Here is a 22,111-nt window from a genome sequence, read left to right on the forward strand (position 1 = left end):
TTTAGATATCATTTGCTTTGAACTCAAGAAAAAGAAAACATGAACTTTGAAAAATAAGATATAAAGATGAATTGATAAGACACCAGAGTTAAATGAAAAAGGATCTGATGTAAGAAAATAAGTAGGGAAATAATGTCTTAAAGCATTAAGAGTACAGAGAAGAAATTATATTACAGAAAACTTGAGTCAGCAAAATACCAGACAGTATGAGTCAGGAATGAAAAGGAAGATGCAAAACTTGTAACAGAAGATAGGTAAGGATAACAATGTATATGTGCATGTGAATAACTCATGTTCTTAAAGAAGAAAAACAGGAGTAGAAAAAGTATTTAAACGTATACTCATCAGTGGCTGAGTGCTTGTCTACTGTACACAAGGCCCTGGGTTGACTCCTCACCAATGAAATTTATAAAGATATACTTAAAGAAAAATCCCCACTTAAAACAACTAAAAGGTATAAATCAAAATTAGAACCTAATCTTAGTGAATTTCTCCAACACAGAAAAAGAATGTTGGATTATAGAAAAATGGCATACACTCATGTCTCCCAACTCCCCCTGCTAAGTACAACTAAGAACCCTGGTCAGAAAAATGACAGATTAAACTCTATTTATGTATGATCTATCAAAATGTATAAATGCATTCTACTGTTATGTACAACTAATTAGAACAAATAATTAAAAAAAAAAAAAAGAACCCTGGATATAACATGGCAAAGAACCAAATGTCTCTGTAAGGTGGAAGGCAGAGAAGCCTGGCTAGCAACCTCAGGTCTTGAGGAACAATACAATGGGTGGTTCTCCGAGTTTTCCTTTTATAATCTATATATTCTGAACTAGGTACCAGAGAACCCTGGCAACACATAAATACCACAAGCAAAAGAAGAAAAGAAAGGGTAGGAGAGAAGGGAAAAGGAGGAGAAGAAAGGCTGCTTTCTCCAAAGGACCAGGACACAGTCCAACAGATGAAAATCTCATTCAACAATAACCACCTTACCTCAGTCAAACATTTTAGATGCCTTCCCCAGACAACCACCATCAGCAGGGCCAGCAAAGAATGGAAAGCCTGGACTTCCACTCCTCAGTGAATGGTAATGGACTATATGAGACATGCTACCTTCCCTATCCTGCTGGCATGGAGCCAGCAAAACCAAGTATGGATCCTGAACTCCCACCCAGTGATAGTGTTTGGCCCAGTGACATTCCCATCCCTCACTGCTGGACAACATCCACTGAGACCAAAAGAGGAGGCTGGATTTGACTCATACCTAACAGTGGTAGTGTGCCCCTGCCCCTCCCAAGTAGCAGCAGGTGGGGTATAGAGCTTAGAGATAAGGGAGCAGGCGAAACGAAATCTTTTCAACATACATGTAAAATCTGAGGCAAAACAGTGCAAAAGGTGTAAGAACTGAACTATAGTGTTGAACACCACAGCACATTAAGGAAATGGACCAGAATAGCATTACAGGGACTCTAAAAATCCAACTGTCTTTATAATTATGGTCCAGAAAAGCAGCAAAGACCTGTATCCTAAATCTAAGATAGTGTACTAAAATAGAAGATAGATTTAAATTAAATCAAATAAGACCTAGAGTCTCATAACATAATACCCAAAATAATTTGGATACAATTATTAAAAATCACTAATTAAGAACCAGGAAAATCATAACTTAAATCAGAAATATCCAATCAACAGATGCTAAAACTGATATGACTCAGATGTTCAACTTACCTGACAAGGATTTTAAAGCAGCCATCATAACAATTGTGAACACTCTTGAAACAAGTAGAGAAACAGAAAATAACAGAAAATGGATGATATAAAAATAACCAAATAAAAATTACAGAACTGAAAGTACAACACCTTAAACTGAATTTTTAAAAATCCTGAATGGAAATTTTTAGCATATTGGAATGACACAGGAAACTTGAAATATATTGCCCAATGTAAACAAAAGAAAAGAGGCTGAAAATAAAATCAACAGAACATGGGGGAGTTATGGAAGAATAACAAAAGATACCATTTTTATGTTATCGCAGGACAAAGAGGAATAAGAAATGATGTAGGGCTGAAAATATGTGAAGAAATAGTTACTGAAATGTTCCCAATTTGGGAGGAAGTTTAAAGATTCAAGAATCTGAATCCTTCACCTATTTTGTTCCATCATCCCAGACATGGAACACACCTATAAGAACTTAATAAGCAACAAATTAACCTCACCTATTTTTTTTATATTTTTAGTTCTAGATGGACACAATACCTTTATTTTATTTATTTATTTTTATATAGTGCTGTGGATCAAACCCAGTTCCTCACACGTGCAAGACAAGTGCTTTAACACTGAGCTATAACCCCAGCCCATTAACCTCACAAATTTTAATGCACCTGTGTTACTGAAAGATTTGCAGAACTGAAAATTTAGAACTTAATGAACTAAAAAGAAAAAAATAAGTAAATACAGCAAACATAGCATTTGAAATCTAAGGACAAACAAAAATATAAAAATCAGCTAGAGAGAAACCAAGCATGACTTCTAGGGGAGAAACAATTTGGATGACAGAGAATTTCTCATGTGAAGCCCCAGAGACCACATAGAAGAAGCATAACATGTTTCAAGTGTTGAAAGAAAGGAATTGCTAAGCTAGAATTCTGTATTCAGCAAAAATATCCTTCTGGAATCAAGACATTCTCAGATAAAAGAAAATTGAGCATTTGTCATCAGGAGGCCTCCTACCCCTATAAAAAGGAAAAGAAGAAGAGTTCCTAAAAGAAAGGAGGCTTGAGAACTCTAGATAGGAAGAAAGAAACAGTGTAATATGGGTCCAATGCAGTGGCACATACCTGTAATCCCAGCTACTCAGGAGGCTGAGGTAGAAGGATTGCAAGTTCAAGGCCAGCCTCGGCAACTTAGTGAGATCCTTCCATAAGTTTCTTAAAAAACATTTGCTGCTTGAAACAAAAATTATGTCATCTGATATATTCAATGTACACAGAAAACATTTAAGACAGCTATGTTAAAAGGGACCTAAATGGAAATAATATTTCTATGCTCCATCAGAAGTGGCAAAATGTTAGTATCAGTAGACTGTGGTAAGATAAAGCAACTGAGAGAGAGACAAAGGCAGAGATAGAGAAACAGAGACATAGAAAGACAGAAATCCAAACCTCTATAAATAAATCAACATGGAAGGCTAAAAGATGTTCAAGTAACCCATAGGAAAGAAATAAAAGAGAAATAGTAGAATGAGAAACTAAGAAAACAAAAAGAAAAAAAAATACTAAAATGGCAGACTGAAGCCCTAACATATCAATAATTACTTTTAATGTAAGTTCAAAATACAGCAAGTATAAAAGTACACCAGATAGAAACTGGCACAATGAATTTTTAAAACATGACCAAACTACATGATAGCTCTAAAAAACTCACTTCAAATATAATACAGGCAAACAGAAAGCAAAAGAATGAAAACACATATACTACACTAACAGTATTTTTAATAGTGATTTTTAAAAGGTGGCTACATTAATATCTAATTAAACTTCAGAGTAAAGAAAATTATCTGGGTCATAGAGAAACATTTTACCAAGAAGACACAGAATCCTAAATGTGTATGTGCCAAAGAACAGATCATCAAAATACTTGAAGCATAAATTGATAACTTTGAAGGAGAAAACAGTGTCACAATTATGTTTGGAAATTTCATCACCATTCTCTCAAAAATTGGTTGAGTAACTAGAAAGAAAATCAGCAAGGATATATAAGAACTAAACACCATCAACCAACAAAATCTAAATGACAGTTGAAGAACACTACCCAACAAGAGCAGACTACGCATTCTTTTAAAAAATGCCCGAAGAACATTCATCTAAATAGATCATATTCTTGGACATAAAATAAGCCTCAACAAATTCAAAAGAATTAACATCATACAGAGTGTATTCTATAACCACATTCTCTATAAAATCACACAAAGCATTCTCTGATTGCAACAAAATCAAGCTAATAATCAGTAGCAGAAAGGTAACAGAAACTTCACAAACACTTGGAAACCTGATTATTCCTTCAAAAGATCAACACAACAATCAACTGATAGCAAGCAATACTGTAAATAATAAAAGAGAAATGATTAATATCAGGAATGAAATGTCACTACAGATTCTGTAGCCATTAATGGGTCAATAAAGGAATGCAACAAATAATTCTACATGTATAAATTCAATAATTTAGATGAAATAGGTCAATTCCTTGAAAAACAGAAACTACTGAAATTCATTTAACATAAAGTAGATAACCTGAATAGCACTATCACTATTAAGGAAAATGAGTTTATACTTTAAAACTTGCCAAAAGAAATCTCCATGTTCACTTGAGAATTGTACAAAACATTTAAAGAATAACATCAATTCAACACAATCTCTTCAGAAATAGGAGAGGAGGGAATACTTTGTCTTAGTTTATGAAGATGGTATTAAAATCAGAAAAGAATAGTACAAAACAAAAAGAAAACCGTAGATGAGTATCTCTCTTGAATTTATATGCAAAATTTCTCAAAAAAAAACCTAGTAAATAAAATTCAGCAATCTACATAAAAAGAATGATACACCTTGACTAAGTGGGACTTACTTCAGGAATTTTCAATATTTGAAAATTTATCAATACAATATATCAAATCAACATGATGAAGATAAACACCTAGTCATATCAATTGATGCAGAAAAAAAGCACATGACAAAATTAAATATCTATTTGTGATTTAAAAAATTCTCAGCAAACTAGGAACAGAGGAGGTCTTGTGCAACTTTATAAAGTACTTTCATCTGCAATGAATATCATATCTAATAGCAAAAGGCTGAATGTTTCCTACCTAAGAAGGGGAACAAGGCAAGGATTTTCACTCTCACCATTCTTATTCAACAAAGTACTAGAAATGCTAGATAGCACTATAAAGCAAGAAAACAAAAGCATACAGTTAAAAAAAGGTAAGAAATAAAACCATCCTTTTTAGATGATATGATAATCTATTTAAACTATCTCCTATTCACCCCATTGGTGAGAAAGGACTTCACCCTTGATGGCCAGACACACAATACCTGATGCTGGACAGATGAGACAAACAACAGTTTATTAACCACATATCTAACAGCCTGAAAGAGGAGGACACTATCAGCCATGCCAGGGATGCACGTAGAACTCAGTGAATAAGTAGGGCCTTTGTAAAGTCAAGAGGATGAGATGACCTCTGGTTCCTGCAAGAGGATGCTATTGTTTTCCTTGAATAACTCTGAAGGTTGGGAAGAAACTTAAACCCACCACTCAGGTATAAGCAGCAACTGTGCCTGTCCTCCTTGATAAGGAGGAGTATTTAGCTAGAAAACCTTATCCATTGGTGCAGATCCAGAAGAACTTACAGTTAGACCATTCTAACTGGGACCTCCTAATTTCACCAGATACCAAGATAGCACATCAAACAGGGCATTAATTTTAAAGGACTTATACAACATTGCTATGGGGGAAAAAAACTTCCAAGAAATCTAAAATAATAATAATATTTGAGTCCTGAAAGGCTACAGGGTATGAAGTCAACAACAACAAAAAAAATCAACTGTATTTCTGTGTATTAGCCACTAAGAGGTGACTAACGAAATGAAAAACTCAATACCATTTATAATCACTCCAAATATGTAATACTTATGTACAAACATAACAAAGCATGTACAGAATTTTACAAAACACTATGAAAGAAGTAAAAAAAACACAAATAATGAAGACATAGATCATGTTCATGGATTAGAAAACTCAACACAATAAATATGTTAATCTTCCCCCAAACTGGTCTATAGGTTTAATACAATTCCTATCAAAATTATTGTATATTATAAATGTTTATTCAAAAAACTATATGAAAATACAAATTAACTAGAAAAATGATTTTGGTAAAGAATAAGGAAAGAGGAATCACTATACCTGATTTTAAGATTTATTACATAGTCACAGTAATTAAGATAGTATGGTATTAGAGGACAGATAGACACATGAATCAGTGAAACAAAACAGAGTCTGGAAATGGACCCACACAAATATTCCCAATTAATTTTGAAAAAGTATTGAAAGAAATTCAATGAAGGAAGGACATATTTTTTTAGCTAATCATGATGATAATGCAATTGGACATCCACATGTGAAAATAATCTTGGCCTTACTCACATTTTAAACACAAATTAATTAAAACTGGATCATGAGGATAAATGCAAAACAATAAAACTTTTAGAAGAAAACATAGAGAAAATACTTCATGACCCAGGGCTAGTTAAAAAGTTCTTAGCCATGACAATAAACACCATAATACATAAATGAAAAATATTTTTGATAAACTGGACTTCGCAAAAATTTAACACTTGTGCTCTGCAAAAGATCCTAATAATACAAAGAAAAATCAAGCTACAGACTGGAAAAAATATTTACAAACCACATATTCCATAAAGGGAGTCTTAGCATACCAAAGAAACTAAAAATCCTTTGTACACAGCCACCTTACCATCAAAGAGCAATCAGGGAAGGATCTATGAACTCTATTGCTGAACACAGATGGGGACTCACTCATACTTCTACTGCCAACTCCAGTCTCAAATTAGATTCCATTGAGATTGCCTTCTGTCTTGACCTCATCAGAGATTGTCCATCAATGGAATTGTTAATTGAATCTCAGAATTATGTGCTAATCCCACGGTCTTACGTTACAAAATAGAGCTCTGGGCTCCGTGAGTACTTCCACATGACAGTTTAAAAAAGATTCCTTGTCCTGTGTGCCATGTGTCTTTTGAAGGATAAGCTTCCCTTGGTTATTCCTAGAGTGGAAAAAAACTGTTAACATCTATCTAGGACACCACTCCAGTGCTGGCCAAGGAAATGTCTGGTGAGCCAAGGCTTACTCAATGCACTCTGTGTCCTGGGATGGACAGCACAAGGTATCAGCAGACAACGCAGACAAAAACCAGCAAAGAGGCCAATGAGGGCAGGGACACTACCTTGGTCTATTATACTCAAGGGACCAACAGGGCTCCACTGAGGAAAGTCTACGGATTGCATCTGTACATTATCCATGTTACTCTGTGCATGTACACATATGCATGTGTGGTCATCCATTAATTTTGTCAATTAACTACATAATAAACAGTGGCTAATTCATTGCCTGGTATAGGTTGGGTTCTTCCTCTCTGCAAAAGCTTTTGGTTATCTTTTAAAGTATCTGGTTCTAAATACATTGATAAGGATCCACCAGACATCAGTATTCATCAGCCAGGTGCATAGTAGGCACCACCTAAATAAATGGCCTCCTCACAAACAGAACCTGAACAGAGCAGACCACAGCATGGCTGCCTGGCGCTCCATGCATTCCTTCCCTGCTCTGTGCACCAAAATGCTTTCCTGGCTCTGACAATGGAAGCTGCTAATGGATCCCAGAAAGTGTTTACAGAACATGCAGCACAAGTGCTCCACCTCTAGAGCTGTGAACAATGATGCCTGCCACATGCTGGACCTCCCAAGGGTTGGAAGGAGAGCTCCAAGGTCAGCTCAAAGCCACAGGGTTACCTTGAGGAGGAAAGGACACACAGCCTGTTCTAAGAAGTGAGACCACCACTCAGTCCCCAAGCCAAAGCCTGACCCAGTCTGGGAGGGTCTGCTTCCACCAGCTTGCCATGGGAGGAGGGAGAGCTGGTTGCAATTGTTCCTCTGGCCACAGCTCTGTGGGAAGGAGGTTCTGCATTCTAAGTGTATTTTCCTTGAAAGGAATTTGGTTTGAGTGGCCACAGGGCATTGAACCTGTTTCACTTTGCCCATCCCACATTCCCCATTCTCTATCAGCCTGAGCAAAGGATGACCACAAACTGTTGCCAACAAATGAACAAGTATCCAGGACAGCCAGGCCTCTCACTTTCAGTCTGGCTTCCTTTCACCACCAGCTCCATCTTCAGTCCCAGGGAACAAGTAGGTCATCCATCAGCCTCTCAGAGAAGGAGTTTAGGAACAAGATGGCAGAGGTAGGGTACAAAAAAATGGTTGGGGTACAAGACTGGAGTTGAGTCACCATGTCCCTGTTTATCACAGGTCCCATTACCATGACAACTCTAGCCACTGGGGGCGTATCACCTATGACAACTCCTGCCAACAGGTTCAGTATTCTAATTAAACAGAAATAAAGTAACCGATGAGGGCAAAGTGGGTAGTGTTCTAATGTGGTATAAAGTAACCAATGGGAAAAAAATGAGACAGGGTCTTCAATCAAGTACATGCAGGGAGGGGATCACCTGACAACTCAGCCTAAAAGACAGGAATCCCCAACACCGGGACCTGGAGCCTCTATCTCTCACTCCCGGCTCTACTGTTCTACTTTATGGACTATCCCTTTCTCCTTCAACAGATCCATGCTTTGTCACTTCTGCACATCTTGTTTAATTCTTTGTTGGGGACACCACGAACGTGGACTCCAACTGGGCATCCCACTACGCCCACAAAGGAAAGAGGGTATTCACAGGCCCTGCCTTCACCCCATCCAGAGATCTGGACAGTGCTTTCTCCTTTCCAACCTTACCTGGAGTCCTGACTTCCAGGCCCCCTGGGCACTACAAGTTTTCTTATAATTGTATCCCTCTCCCCTTTACTGGTACATTCTTTTTGGATTCTAAGATATACAGGTCTTCCACAAGATAGACTCACAGCATATCCATTTTATAACACAGCTTAAAACATACTCCTAAATGAGCCATGCAACCCTCAGAATTCCCTGCTCTGGTTACCAGGGTGGTTACTTCTATTTGGATTTAAGGGTGACAGAATTTAAAACATCCAGACTTTTATCAAAGAAACATTTTTTTGTAATATAGAATGCTGGAAAATGTATGGTGACACTCTCCCAGACTGCTAATAGTAGCTCAACTTAGTAATAAAGAAAAATATTTGTATACAAAGCTGTTGAATATTCCATTAATGATTAATACCAGGAAAACTAGGAAGCAATCCGGAGGCATATAAGCCAATGCAGAAGTGGAATTCAACCCTACCCAACAGCAAGGACTATTATTCCCCTTAAGGTGGGGAAATTTTGTTAAAAAAATAGACAAGCATTTAGTGGAGGGTGAGGTCCTGAGGACCGAAATCAGTAGGAGACAAGAAAATAAGAGAGACAGATTGCTCTTCACTAGAACTAAATAGGAATTAGCATGGGGAGAAGAATAAAGAGAACCATGGAGAAACAGTGGGAACAGTATGACAATATCCTCTAATTCACAGAACGGCAACTTATTGTCAAATATCACAGAAATTCACAAAAATGTAAATTGTCAAAACTCTTGGGACATGAGATTGAGTCCCTTTAATATGTTTCAAAAATTTAAACTTTTAAGGCCCTATTCTCTGAAGAGGAAAGAATTCAAAAATTAATAGCAAAATATTTTTTAAATTGTTAAAAAATTATAAAATATTCTCTCTGGCTCTCTCCTACCAATTATGTAACTTCCAATGAAATACGAGGTTTCTAGGAAAAATGCAAATAATCATCAAACTTGATTTAAGAAGCAGAAGAAATCCTGAATAAACCAACATTGTATAAAATGTACTTGTCAAAGAAATAATCCTTTAGAAAGGTGGGGGGTGAAGTCCTTTATTTTATTGGCAAGTTCTTTCAAGCCATCAAGGAATGATTTATTTCTGTACTACTTAAATTGCCCCCCAACAGGAAAAATTATGGAAAGTGCCCCAATTCATTTTATGAGACTAGTAAAAGCCTTGATATAATCCCCCCCCAAAAAATACAGAACAAACCAACATCTCTTATGAATACAGATGTAGTAATTTTCAATAAAATACTTGCAAACCATATCCAGCTGATTATTAAACAGACAATATATCATGGCCAAGTACAGTTAATGCCAGGAACACAAGGATGATTCAATATGAGGGAAATTATTACTATGATTCTTCATGTTACTAGGTCAGAGGAATTAAAAATCAATATGATCATACAGATAGCACTGAAGAACACTGACAACCAAGCATGCAGGGAATTCTGGCGTTTTACATATATCACCAGCAACACTGGTTTTGCTGAGAAAGATACCACCCCAGGAGAGCAAAGTGACATTTGGAGAAGGCTGACCAAGATCTAGGGTTGTGCTAGAGTTCCAGTTACCAAATGCTTATTCCAATTCACACACCAATAGATAGAGAATATTAGTCCATTAATCAGGGTGGGGTGAATACAGACCATTAGCAGACCCTGAGATTAACACATTGGATCTCAACCAGCCATTTTTTCATGAAATCAACTGGACTGGAACAAAATGGAATGGAAAAGAAAAGCAAATATCAGGATGAATCATTCCTAGAAACAGTTAAACATCATTTCCCAAAATTTTTAATTAATATGAAAAATATATATGTAGTATAGATGTAAAATGTATTTCTTTTATTGGGTCATAGTTAAAACTCTAAATAACACCATTAACCTGGGGTGCTAAGAGGAATCACTTTCTGGATTTCCACTGCTACATACTTCAGTTTAGAATTAGGTTTGAAGTTAGGCATAAAACAGTAAAGATGATATTAAAGTCTCTTCTTATCTGGTATGAGCATCTATTTCATGAAGAAAGCTGGAGTAGATCACAAAGTAAGACCTGTCTATAAGTTCTCATTGGTGTCAACTCCTCCCCAATTCAGTAATGGTAGTTTATAAGGGCCGTATAAGTGTCATGATTAAAGCATGCTCACTGAAATTAAATGGCCTCAATGAAAAGCCTGGCTTTGCCACAGTGATAGATTAGATTGCTTTTCTAAAATTTTCACTTCTACCCCTCACCTGCCACACACATATACAATCTATATGGGAGGACCATACTCCCCTGACCCAATGATTTAGAGTGTGGTCATGTAACTTGCTCTGGCCTCATGGTAGGTGAGGATACTTCCCTAGCCCCTACTTATGGCTTCAGCTATGTGAGTTGCTTCAGTCAATGGGACGTTAGCAGAAAAGACACCTGTGGAAACTGAAGGATCTTTATGCACTTGGGCTTGGCCTCAAATATGTCTATCAGCACCAAGAGATGAAGATGCTCAGGTTAGCCTCCTAGTTCAAGGAGGATGAAATATGCATGAAATGGAGACTCATGAAAAATACCCATCAGAACAGAATCCTCATGAGATTGATGCACAGATTTTTAAAAATAAAAACATATGCAAAATTTAGTCAAAGGATATGCAGTGTAAGATAAATTATTCAAAATAACAGTCACAAATAAATCTTTTCAAAAGTTCAGGTAGAAATATGAGAGTAAGTAAATATTGCAAGACAACAGAAAAAGTGAGCTTAGTAAAAGAACGGCAAGAACAAAATTTAAAAATGTCATGTACTTAAAGATCACATTTAAAAAAAATCTTTCCTGACCACTAAGTTTAACCACTAAGTTTGTAGTGGCTAAAAAAAAAAAAAAAAATCCTGAAACATAATTGTGCATGTTCACGTGCACACACACATGCTTAGGAAGATAAAAAATTATTTATGTAAAAATTATTTGCATCCTGCCTTGATAAAAGTATGTGGCTTCAGGATAAAGAATTTGTGTAGGTATCATGACAGGCAAAGAGGGAGCCATACAAAGGGAAATATTAAATAGACCTCCGACTTGCCTCCAGTAATACTCTATGCCAAATAAAAGGAGGCAGAGGGAGTCAGTATTTTAAAAGAGCTAAAGAAAATGTGTGAGAAAAGTTTTCTGTATATTGTTGAGTATTTTTTGTGTTCTCCTTTTCAGAAATATTAAATTTGCAGTTGTTAGATTTCGCTGTCATTTTTCTATAATTGTTTGCACACTTTCATTTTTAAATTTCATCTTGTAGGATACCCATACTGTTTAGCATATCCCCAGTTGCTCATTCCATTGTGTTTACCTTATTTTTGTTTTTTCTATTGTGGTCAGATGTTTGCAAAAACAGGATGTGGGGTATGAGATAGAGAATGAGCTCCAGTAGTTCACAAATTCAATTTTGCTTTGGTGTCTGACTCATCCTATCACTACATGTCATTTATTTCTCTCCAGACTCACATCTTTCCTTCATTTTTAACATTCAAAAATTAGCAAGGATCTCAAAAGAGCCCCTAATTCATGGGTTCTTTATTACAGAAAGGGCAGCTCTCTTTATCCACCCCAGTAGTTTAACCCACCTTCACCTCTAGCAGTCTCCCTCTGTAGGAGGCTATGTTATGCTCCTGGACAAGTTCAAGATCTCCTCTTCAACTCTATGAACCATGCCATTCTGGTTGTCACATGGGGCCTCTCAGAGACAAAACCCATTTCTTGCAAGTCCCACTTAGAGTTCTCAGTTTCTTCATTCTTATCCAAAGTTGATTAGATAGGCACAATTAACAACAGTCATGCTTAGAGAAATCTCACAACCCAAAGGATACCTATTAACCATCAAGATCATCCCTCAACCAGGTCTAGACTTTACAGAATTCAGAGTAGCTCCTCCATGGTTTATGTCTGAAGAATGTGCCATTTCCTTGTTTCACTGAAGATAAACTGTTCTTTTTGTTGTTTGTTTTGAGGGAAGGAACTTTTACTCCTTCATTATACCATATGTCATTTAAAACCACAGGATTTATTTTTTCTTGGAATGTGACCAAATAATTTATAAAAATATGGATTAGTCAAAACTATAATAATGGAGGTCTTGCCTCAGTAGATACCAAACACATTACAAAGGAATAGTAACTTTATAAGCATGAGTATAGCACAAAAGAGATTGACAAATTGATTGATTAAAATATTTTCAAATATTTAAATATTTTAAAAGACAAACACACAGATGTACATTTATTTTTCTCTCAACATGATATTATTTCTAAGTACAATGCAAAAGCAGAGTGTTGTGACTTGGATCTGGACTTTCCCCCAAATGCCCATGTATATAAGGCTTGGTGCCCAATGTAGCAACGTTCAGAAGTGAGACTTTAGGAAGTGACTGGATCGTGAAGGTTCTGACCTCACCAGGGGATTAATCCACTGATAGGTGAATAGACTACTGGAAAATGATGGAAACTGTATATGGTGGGGCATGTTGGAGGACACAGATTATTAGGGGTGTGCCCTGGGTTTCTTGTTTCCAGTTCCTTCTTCTCTTTCTCTATGTTTGCTGGCTGCCATAAAATGAACAAATTTCCTATGCCACACCCTTCTGCCATGATGTTCTGCTTCATCTCAGTCCCAAAGCAATTGAGTTGGTCAACCATGGAATGAAACATCTGAAATCATAAGCTAAAATACATCTTTCCTCCTCTAAGTTCTCTTTCTCAGGTATTTGTCATGGCAACAAAAAGATGACCAACACACAGAGAATTCAATAGTTAAGAGACTCCCAGAGTAGAACACTCAAAAAATTTAAATGATGATATATCAAAAGTACAAATGAAAATGTGAATAACAAAATGGGAAAATTATTTGCAATATGTACAAGAAAAAAGGTTAGTACTCTTGGTATATAAAGAACACATATTAACAAGAAATTCTCAACAGAAAAATAGGAAAAAATATGAAGGTAAAAATTTGTTATTCTATATCTAATGTCTTAGGGAGACATTTCACAAAAGTGGTAATACAAATGAACCAAAAGTATTTTTAATAATCTTTCACTGATAAAATTTCCTTAATCTTATATTGCCAACTATTGCAAAATAACAGTACACAGTGACTAAAACTTTCTGAAAAATAATTTGATAGTAAAAATTAAAATCCAAAAGGTATTCAATCCCAAAACTGTGTTTAAACAAATACATTTTTCTAGAATGTATTCAAAACAAATAATCACAAGTGTGAGCAAAGCATATTTGTAACAGTAATCCTGTAAAAGCAAAAAAAAAAAAAAAAAAAACCTGTGACCAGTCGTGTTTAGCAGTAAAACATTAGTTAAGAAAGCATGACGCAACATTCAAATGACGCAATACCAAGAATACAGTAAACACTATTCTAGGAAAATATTCAATGATATGTAAACATATTCCTCAAATTGTTTCATTTTTAAAAAATTATCAAGAGTGCAATTACTTCTTTTAGAGATACATGTTGATATTCTAAGAAGAATAGTTGAAATATATTAAACAAAATTTTAACAGTTGGTAGAATCAAAGGTAATGCTTATTCTCATCTGTTTCCTGAGTCTTTCATATTTTTATAATTTTATTTTGCTTTTAAATCAGAAGAAAAATTAACAAAGGTAAAGGGAGAAAAGGGAGAAAATTTGAAGAGTCCTACAATACTGTAAATGATTCTTCATTAATAAAATACTTATTCTTCCTTAGTTTTAAATTATTTTCAAAGTAAAAGGCTTGGAGAACAAATACATTTCTGAGTATTTGACCACAATAATTTATAGCATACGTTGGCTGGAGCTGTTCGGTGCTGACAAATTCCAGAAAATAACTGCATAAAATACTTGGAGAGGAAATTGCTTTATGCTTCCATGCTATTTATGGAAATTAGCATATTTGTAAAAATAAACTGAGAGCAATCACAATCATAAACCTTGAAATGTGGTTTCCACAAGATGTTAGCTTTGGTGCTTTAAGAACCATTAGTAATGCAATGGAGGAACACTGCCTATTTTTTTTCTGTTATGAAACAATTACATATAATTGTTTTTTTTCCCCTGTATCTTTAATCTCTCCTTTTTTCCTGGATGCTTCCCTTTTGGAGTAAAAATATACTATAGTACACTTTGCTAAGAAAAACCTCTTGTGATCCTGTTTCCTTCTCAGAGTCTTACACATTTCACATTTCCTTTATTCAGGTCTCAACCTTCTGCAATCCACATATTCCCCAAATCTACTCCTTCCCAAAGTCAGACTGAACCTTTATCATTCTGTGCCCCTAAAACTTATTTAAAACCTGAAAAAATTTTCAACTCTCCCATCTCTCTCAATCCCATGTAATCACTTACCAAGTTCTGTCCCTTCAGGTTTTAAAATGATTCTTGTCGACAACTAGTCCTCCCATCCCCAGGCCCAGAACAATGTTGCAAACTAAGTTTCAGGTTTCATCATTATCAACCTGAACTAGTGCCAGAGGTCTCACAGGTATTCTTTGCTCAAGCACATCCCCAGTGGTCCAATGGAGTCTTAAAGGTGCCTCCCATGACCTCCCAATCAATACCCACAGAACCCCATGCAGCCTACTAAAGAAATTTCTTAGCATACTCTTCAGGGTGTTCCCTGGAGCAGCACAAATTGTCCCTGTTCATCCTTATCTCATATTCCAAGCTACTATACATACTACTCTTTAAATGCAGTGTCAATTAAAACCAAAAGGAGGAAAAAGACTTGAGAGGCATTTCCAAGATGGAATGAATAGAATTTACTGGCCAAATGGGTACAGGTCAAGGACATCAGAAAAGAAGGCATCTGGAGTAACACAAGGATTCTGGCTCAAACGAATAGTTGATGAAGAATCCAGGCACTGAAAAAGAGCAAGGTGAGAGGTAAGTACTCTGGTTTAGGAAGTGTTGTTTTGAGGTTGTCAGGAACATTCCAGTGGAGGTGCTGACAAGGACACATTGATCTGTAGTTCACAGAAGAGGCAGATGGAAGACTCTCAGAGATACTTGGCCTCTTCCATTTTGGAGGGGCTCTTGAATTAAAAAAAGAAAAGAAAAGAAAAAGAACAACCAAAACAGAGTTGTCAAGATTGTGTTTTATTTTCAAGGTTTACATTTAACCATTAGTGTAAAATAATGGGTAAGTTTTTACATATTTGGTGTATAGTAATCTTATTTGAAAAGAACATCAAAAACTTTAAGTGTCTGTGTCATTTGGAGATCTGGGACTCCAGTGATAAAACCAGGCAAAAGCCTCTGGAGAGAAACCAGAGGAATGATTTGAGGCTGCCTGGGAGAACATACACAGGGAGAGACAGGGTTAAAGAGTGGAGCTTTGAAAATGGGTAATATTTAAAAGGAGCCATAGATGAGCCCTAGAAGGAATCAGAGATGGAAAGATCTCAGAGGTAGAAAGAAAAGAGTATAAGTGCCACAGATGACAAACAAGGAGAGAGCTCACCTGCATTCCCAGTGAATCTAGTCAGTGACTCCATCTTGAAGATTTCCTGGTTTTGGGTACAACAGGGTAATAAAGTGAAATCTGCAACCAGGACAAGTTTGGGTTTTCTGTTCAAACTCCATCACCAATGTCAACATGGATGAGAATATTCATCCAAAATTACCATAAAGGGCAAGGTCACACACATGAATGCAAGGAAGTACATTCATGACATAAAACATGGAGAGCTGGAAAAACCACTTAGAACTGAAACACAGAGAAGAGGGAAAAGGCCACAAGGCATATCAAATGTGTAGTATAACACATCCTACTAAGAAAGAATTATTCTAAGAAAATATTCAAATAGGGGAGTAAAGATGTGAGCATAAGATATTCATTACAGGTGGTTAATAGTAAACCAAGTGAATAACCCATCTCAAATTTCCAATTTCTAGAGGTGGCTGCTGTTACGTGGCTCCTGGCTACATTCCTCCAGTTTCTGGTTTCCACAGTAGCACCACCTACTGGCCTCTATCTTATCTCCTGTCCCTCTTATAAGAACTACTGTTAACTGTGTAATCTAGTAGAATATTCCCAACCTCAAGATCCTTAATCACACCTGCAAAGTCTCTTTTGCCATATAAGGGAACATTTGTGGGTTCCAGGTATTAGGACAAGGACAAATTTGGAGGCTGTTATTCAGTCTACTACATATCCACTCTCTGCCTGGCAACACTACCTATACTATAAAGATTAAGGCAATAAGAGCTGGAAGGACATCTACCAAACTAATACAGACTTATGTGTCCTCCCTAACACCAAGCCCTCTGCAGATCAGTCTCCTATATCAACCTGCAGCCTCACAATTAGAAACCAAAGGTAAAACCATTCTGTCTTATACACATGCACCAACAAGACCCAGAAGACAGGATCTGAGACAACTCAGATATTGCTTTTGTTACAGACTATGTTCCAACATTGTCAAAATCCTTCTCCCTGCACCAGGAGGTCCCCTCAGTTTTAAGACAACTCTTCCAACTATCCTTCCAGAACTACTTCATCTAAATATCTCTTACTCTTCAAACTGGTCACTTTGAGGGACCTGTTCCAATAGATGTCTGTGAACTTGGCAGGAGTATGATCAACAATCAGAAGAGACCCTCCCACCCAGAGTTACGGAAGGTGAGGGGACAGGATTTTCCAGAGAATCTAAGCAGGGCAGCACCTCCCCAGAGGTAAACATGGTAGGGGGCCACAAAGCTGAACACAAAGAAACCTTGATTGATTATTTAAAGAGACATGGCAAACCACATGACCAAGGTTAAAACCATTTCTAGAAGAACCTGCCAGAGAGTTAGGAATCTCTCTTATGATTACTCAATTAGTAGACAGAGGAGATCATTTATTCCTCTCCTGGATAAGAGGAGAGGGGAAAAATTACAAGAAGCAAGATGTAAATCAGGGGACAACCAACATGGGTGTCATCATCAAGATGTTGGGAGAAAGTCTGAAAAGTCCTCAAATACACCAGGCTGGAAGGGAGGGGTTGAAGAGCAGTCATTGACTTCCCTGGGAAGATGGAGATCCCTAAGGAGGGGCTGAGCAACAGGAAGCTTCAGGGACCTTTGAGACAGGAAGAAGGAAGGCCTTTCTTACAGTCTCAGTGACAGAACAATGAACTCCTCTAGGAATGGTCAAGAATTAGTTAGAAAAACAAGGGACTGAGCCTCATGCCTTGTTTTGCATTCTATCACAATTACTTACGGTCAGTGAATACAAGAGTTTAAGTTATAGGTCATCAAATAAGGAGAATCTGATTTTTATTTACTAGTTGGAACATCCCACACTCCTGACAGCTCAGTCTCACTCATGAGATACATGGCACCAAATGCAGCAGCATTTATGAGGCAAGGGGAGACACTAATGAACACTGTAAGCCCCATCTGAACACAAAAATTCAAAGATACCTCACAGGGCAACTGAATGTCAAGTCCACACTGAACCTAGGAGGAAAAGTAGTGAGACAACTCTGGCCTCCCGTGTTGACACCTGCAGGAATCTCCCCTGAGAGGACCAGGCCCCACCTCCAATCCTCTACAGCATCTTCTCTCCTCAGCTGTACCTCTTGAGTGCCCCCTACAGTCCCACAGCCGAAAACACAGTCACCGTGCTAGCTTCAAACACTGAATGAAGCAGCAACACAGAGAGCTGACGTTTATTATGAACTCCCCACGTGCCAGACATTGCCTGGTTTTGGTTTTTTTTTTTTTTTTTTTTTTTTTTTTTACTTTTTTTTCCACTTCACAATGGATTAACTCCTCCAAACAATTCCATGAAGTAGATACTATTATTACCTCCTCTCTGCAGATGTGGAAACTGAGATGTGATGCAGAGATGTTTGTGTGACACAGTGATGAAGTGGCGAAGCTGGGATTCAAACAGTGGGTGGTATGGATGATGAAGACTGCTGCTCTGAAATCTCCTTTTATGACCTTCTGTGCACACTGCCTTGATACATGGAAACAGCACTGCCACAGGCACACAGATATGGAAAAATCCAAAAGAGGTCAGTGAGTGATTCAAGCTGGGCAAGAACTGTCCTTGGCCAAAGGTCAACAGACTGCCTCAAAGCACATTTAAATTTTATAGGGTGAAAGAAGGCAAAATGAAATGTTGTGCCTTGAAGCCTCAGCCCCATTTGTGAGGAACAAATCTCTGAAGCTCTCATGGCCTGTTTCAGATCCTCTGAAGGGACAGAAAGTATGCCTCCATGCTTTTATCTTGACACTAAACCTTGCTGGTCAGAGAAATCCTAAAACCACCCTGAAAATACTTAACTTTTTTCTAACAGAAGACAGCTATTAAAATATGGTTATGAGGAGCATCAATAAAATGAAATAATGAGGAAGATGTGGTTTGTTAACCAGCTCTGTGGAAGTCACAGAATTCATGTACACTAGAACTGAAAGATGCCTTACAGACACCTCGTCCAGGAGAGTACACGAGAGGAAATCTGGTTGATTTATCTCAGAGTGTATGGTTAGTTGTGCATAAGAACTTACTTCACAGTCATACCAGTCCTTAGGTGCCAGACCCTTTGGTAGACCCTGCAGGCACACAAGCCACCAAGCCATGTGCCCATGAAGAAACATCCTCAGGGAGAGGTTGCCTTGTAATTCACACAAGACACTGCATAGGATTAGCACCAGCCCTCAGGATACAATATTGACTAAAATGTTACCTGCATTTGTAGATTTGGGACCACACACTTCCTGACTGAATCTAGGTTGCGAATGTATTTGTCTGGCTTTCACTACTTTATAAACTAGGAGACTTTATAAGAAATCTGGATGATTCAGCTATCTTGCAAAGTAAGATCTAACAATCCTGGGCTTGCATTCCCACTTAGCAATGATCAGCTGAAGTCAAGAAGAGACTGCTCTTAATAGATGGAGCATTTGTTTTCCATTTTGCCACTGTCACCACCACTCTCTATTGTATCTTTGGCAATTCTAGTATCATCTTGTGTTTGAATCTTCCCAGCAGATAAATAAAGATGCAATGCATGAGTTTGATTCTCCCAGGTTGGTTGGAAAAGACAAAAAGTCTAAATACAGGACTCCAAGCAGTGAGATGTGTGTTAACAGAAGTAAATTCAGAATATGTACTTAGTGGATAAATAGGACAAGAACCTGGCTTTGCCCATTCATTGTGTCCTGGCCTCTAGCAGCACTGTCTCCTCTGAGCACATGCAGACAACCATTTCAGTCTGACCAAACAGAGATGACCATAGCCCAAACCATCATGGTATTAAGGCTCTATTTGGGTTTCAGAAAGGACCAAGATATGGGGATTCTCCTTATAGCTAGCTGACCAGAAATACCTGAGAAAGGTAGATTCTCTATTACAGCATTTACACTAACCATATCACATCTTATGTGGTCTAGAATAATGCTCCTAAGTAAACAGAGACACGCCCACCATTCCCCTTCCCCTCCATATTACCTGCAGGAGAGTAGAGTGCAAGAAGACCATCCACATCAGCAGCCACCAGGGGCTCTTCCAGGAAGCCATGGGATCCACTGTCATAGGAGCCTCACTTGCAGTCTACAAAAGAGGAGAGTGTTGGTTTCCAACCAGTTCTGGCACCAGCGGCAAAAGAAATCAATCAGAAAGAGGGACCCCGAAGCTCATACAATGTGCTGGAAAAATACGTGTTGGTCCAAGATGGAGCTGCCCACTGCAGGGTGCAAGCAATTCAGGGCTCCCTTTAGGATGGGTCTACATCAAGGCCAGGAGGGGGCTAGACCTGTCTCCAATGAGCAACTCACACCTCCAGCTCTCCAAAAGCTGAGACATCCCTGCACCAGTCACATCCCAGCCCATTTGTCAGCACCAGGGTGTGGCTATTGGCATTTGGCTTAGGAAATTAGCATAGAGCCGAGGGTTAGGGCACCTGCCAGCTTCTGTTCCTTGAGGCAAAAATGAATCTAAGACCAATTAAACCAGCCCAGAGAGGGAAGGGACCTGCCTAAGGTCACATAGCAAGATAGTGACATTATAGGACTGCAACACAGGTCTTTCTGATAGTTCAAGGCTTTTCCCACTAGATGACCCGCAGCGCCCTCTGGGTCCAGAGTCGAAACTCCAAGAGCTGAATTAAGGGAGTTTTGGAGCTCCCTTTGGACCTGGGACCAGCCTAGTACGATCTCTTAAAAGTAGCTGAGACCGAGAGGGCAGTGGGAGGCTTTTTCCCTGAGTTTTCCTGTCAATTTACGGGGAAATCAGTACGAGTCGAGACTGGAAAAGCCGAGGTCACACTCTCTCTTCGCCTCGCGGGCGCCTTGGCGGAGCTGGTGTCCGGGGGCGGGTCGGTGGCTTCTCTCCATCTGGAGAAAGCATTAAGGGCCTGGCCTAATGCGATCCGCAAATGTGCTGCTGTTTCCGACCTGAGGCGGCGACTCTGGGCTGAAGGGAGGCGGTGAGAGCTGGCCCCGGGGCTGTGCGCCCCCCTCTACCTCGCACCAGCCGTCCTAGCGCACACTTCTGCGGCTACCCGCTGCCTCGCAGTAGCTCCTGCAGCGCCCGGGCCGCGTCGTCGTCACCCCCACGCCCACTTTCCATCGCGCGCGCTTCCCCTCAGCCCTCTGCGCTCTAGAAGCTGGGGACCCAGTTGCCAACCGACTGTCCCTTCGGACGCTCTACTAGCTGTCACCAGCCTGCTTTCTACCTAGAAACCCCCGATCCTGAAAAATCCAACCCTATGGACTGTCCGATAATTGAGTGCCCCTCGGCGCGCGGGGAGCCCCGAAAAGATCCTCCCTCAACATTCCAGGTCCCCACGGAGTCGGAGATATCTAAGCTCTGAAGGGCGTTCCAGTCATGAAGCCCCCTGAGGCCCCCGTAAACGCCCCCCACCCCGCCCTACATCACGCGGTGTCCCTCCAACTTGCTCAGAAAAGCCACTGCTTCTCTGAGGAGGTGTCCCTCCTCAGAGATAGTGTTCCCTTGATCCCCGTAGGGCGTCCCTGTGCCCAGTTCGCTGCACCCACCTTGCGCCGCAGAAGCTTCTAGGACGTGTAGCTCTGGGGCCGCGCGGGCACGGTGAGCGCAGAAGAGAGGCTGGCAAAAGCGGCCTCGTCCACACCTCGTGCGGAATCCGGGACCAGAACCTTCCCCGACGCCGGCCTCCAGTCCACGGCGCCGCAGTCGCCGCCGCCGCCGCGAAGTTAAATGGGGCTGGGACGGGGGCCGCCCCGCCTCTCCCGCCCCCTCTGGACGCGCGGAGCGCTGCGCTGGCCAGGGCCCAGAGGCGGAGGGCGCGCGCCGCCACCTGCGCCGCCCGGCAAGTGCACGGCGCGCCCGGGCGCCCGTCTACCCGCGCGTGGGCACCGCGCCCTCAGCCAGAGCCAGGGGCGCTGGGGGTGCGAAGAGACCCGGTGAGGGGGCGGGCCCCGGTCTCTCAGAGCGCGCGGGGCCCCCGCAACAGCGAGACTCGGCTGGAACGCTCCTCCGCCCGCTTCCTGGAAGCC

At 39.5% G+C, this 22,111-nt stretch overlaps 1 protein-coding gene across 3 annotated transcripts in view; it reads right to left on the reverse strand.

The window, feature by feature from the left end:
• The window catches only part of Adamtsl3 (ADAMTS like 3), a 347,565-nt gene extending 325,723 nt beyond the window's left edge, over positions 1–21,842 (reverse strand). For all 3 annotated transcript variants that reach the window (XM_047534772.1, XM_047534782.1, XM_047534791.1), the window contains exons 1-2: positions 21,632–21,842; positions 20,085–20,186 (exon numbers count right to left, since the gene is read on the reverse strand). In XM_047534772.1, coding sequence (XP_047390728.1) covers positions 20,085–20,168 — 84 coding nt within the window. In that variant the 5' untranslated portion in view covers positions 20,169–20,186; positions 21,632–21,842. The remainder of the gene's footprint in view (positions 1–20,084; positions 20,187–21,631) is intronic.
• Positions 21,843–22,111: the final 269 nt, after the last annotated feature.

This window comes from Sciurus carolinensis, chromosome 2, assembly GCF_902686445.1.
Source record: "Sciurus carolinensis chromosome 2, mSciCar1.2, whole genome shotgun sequence".
Classification (NCBI taxonomy): domain Eukaryota; kingdom Metazoa; phylum Chordata; class Mammalia; order Rodentia; family Sciuridae; genus Sciurus; species Sciurus carolinensis.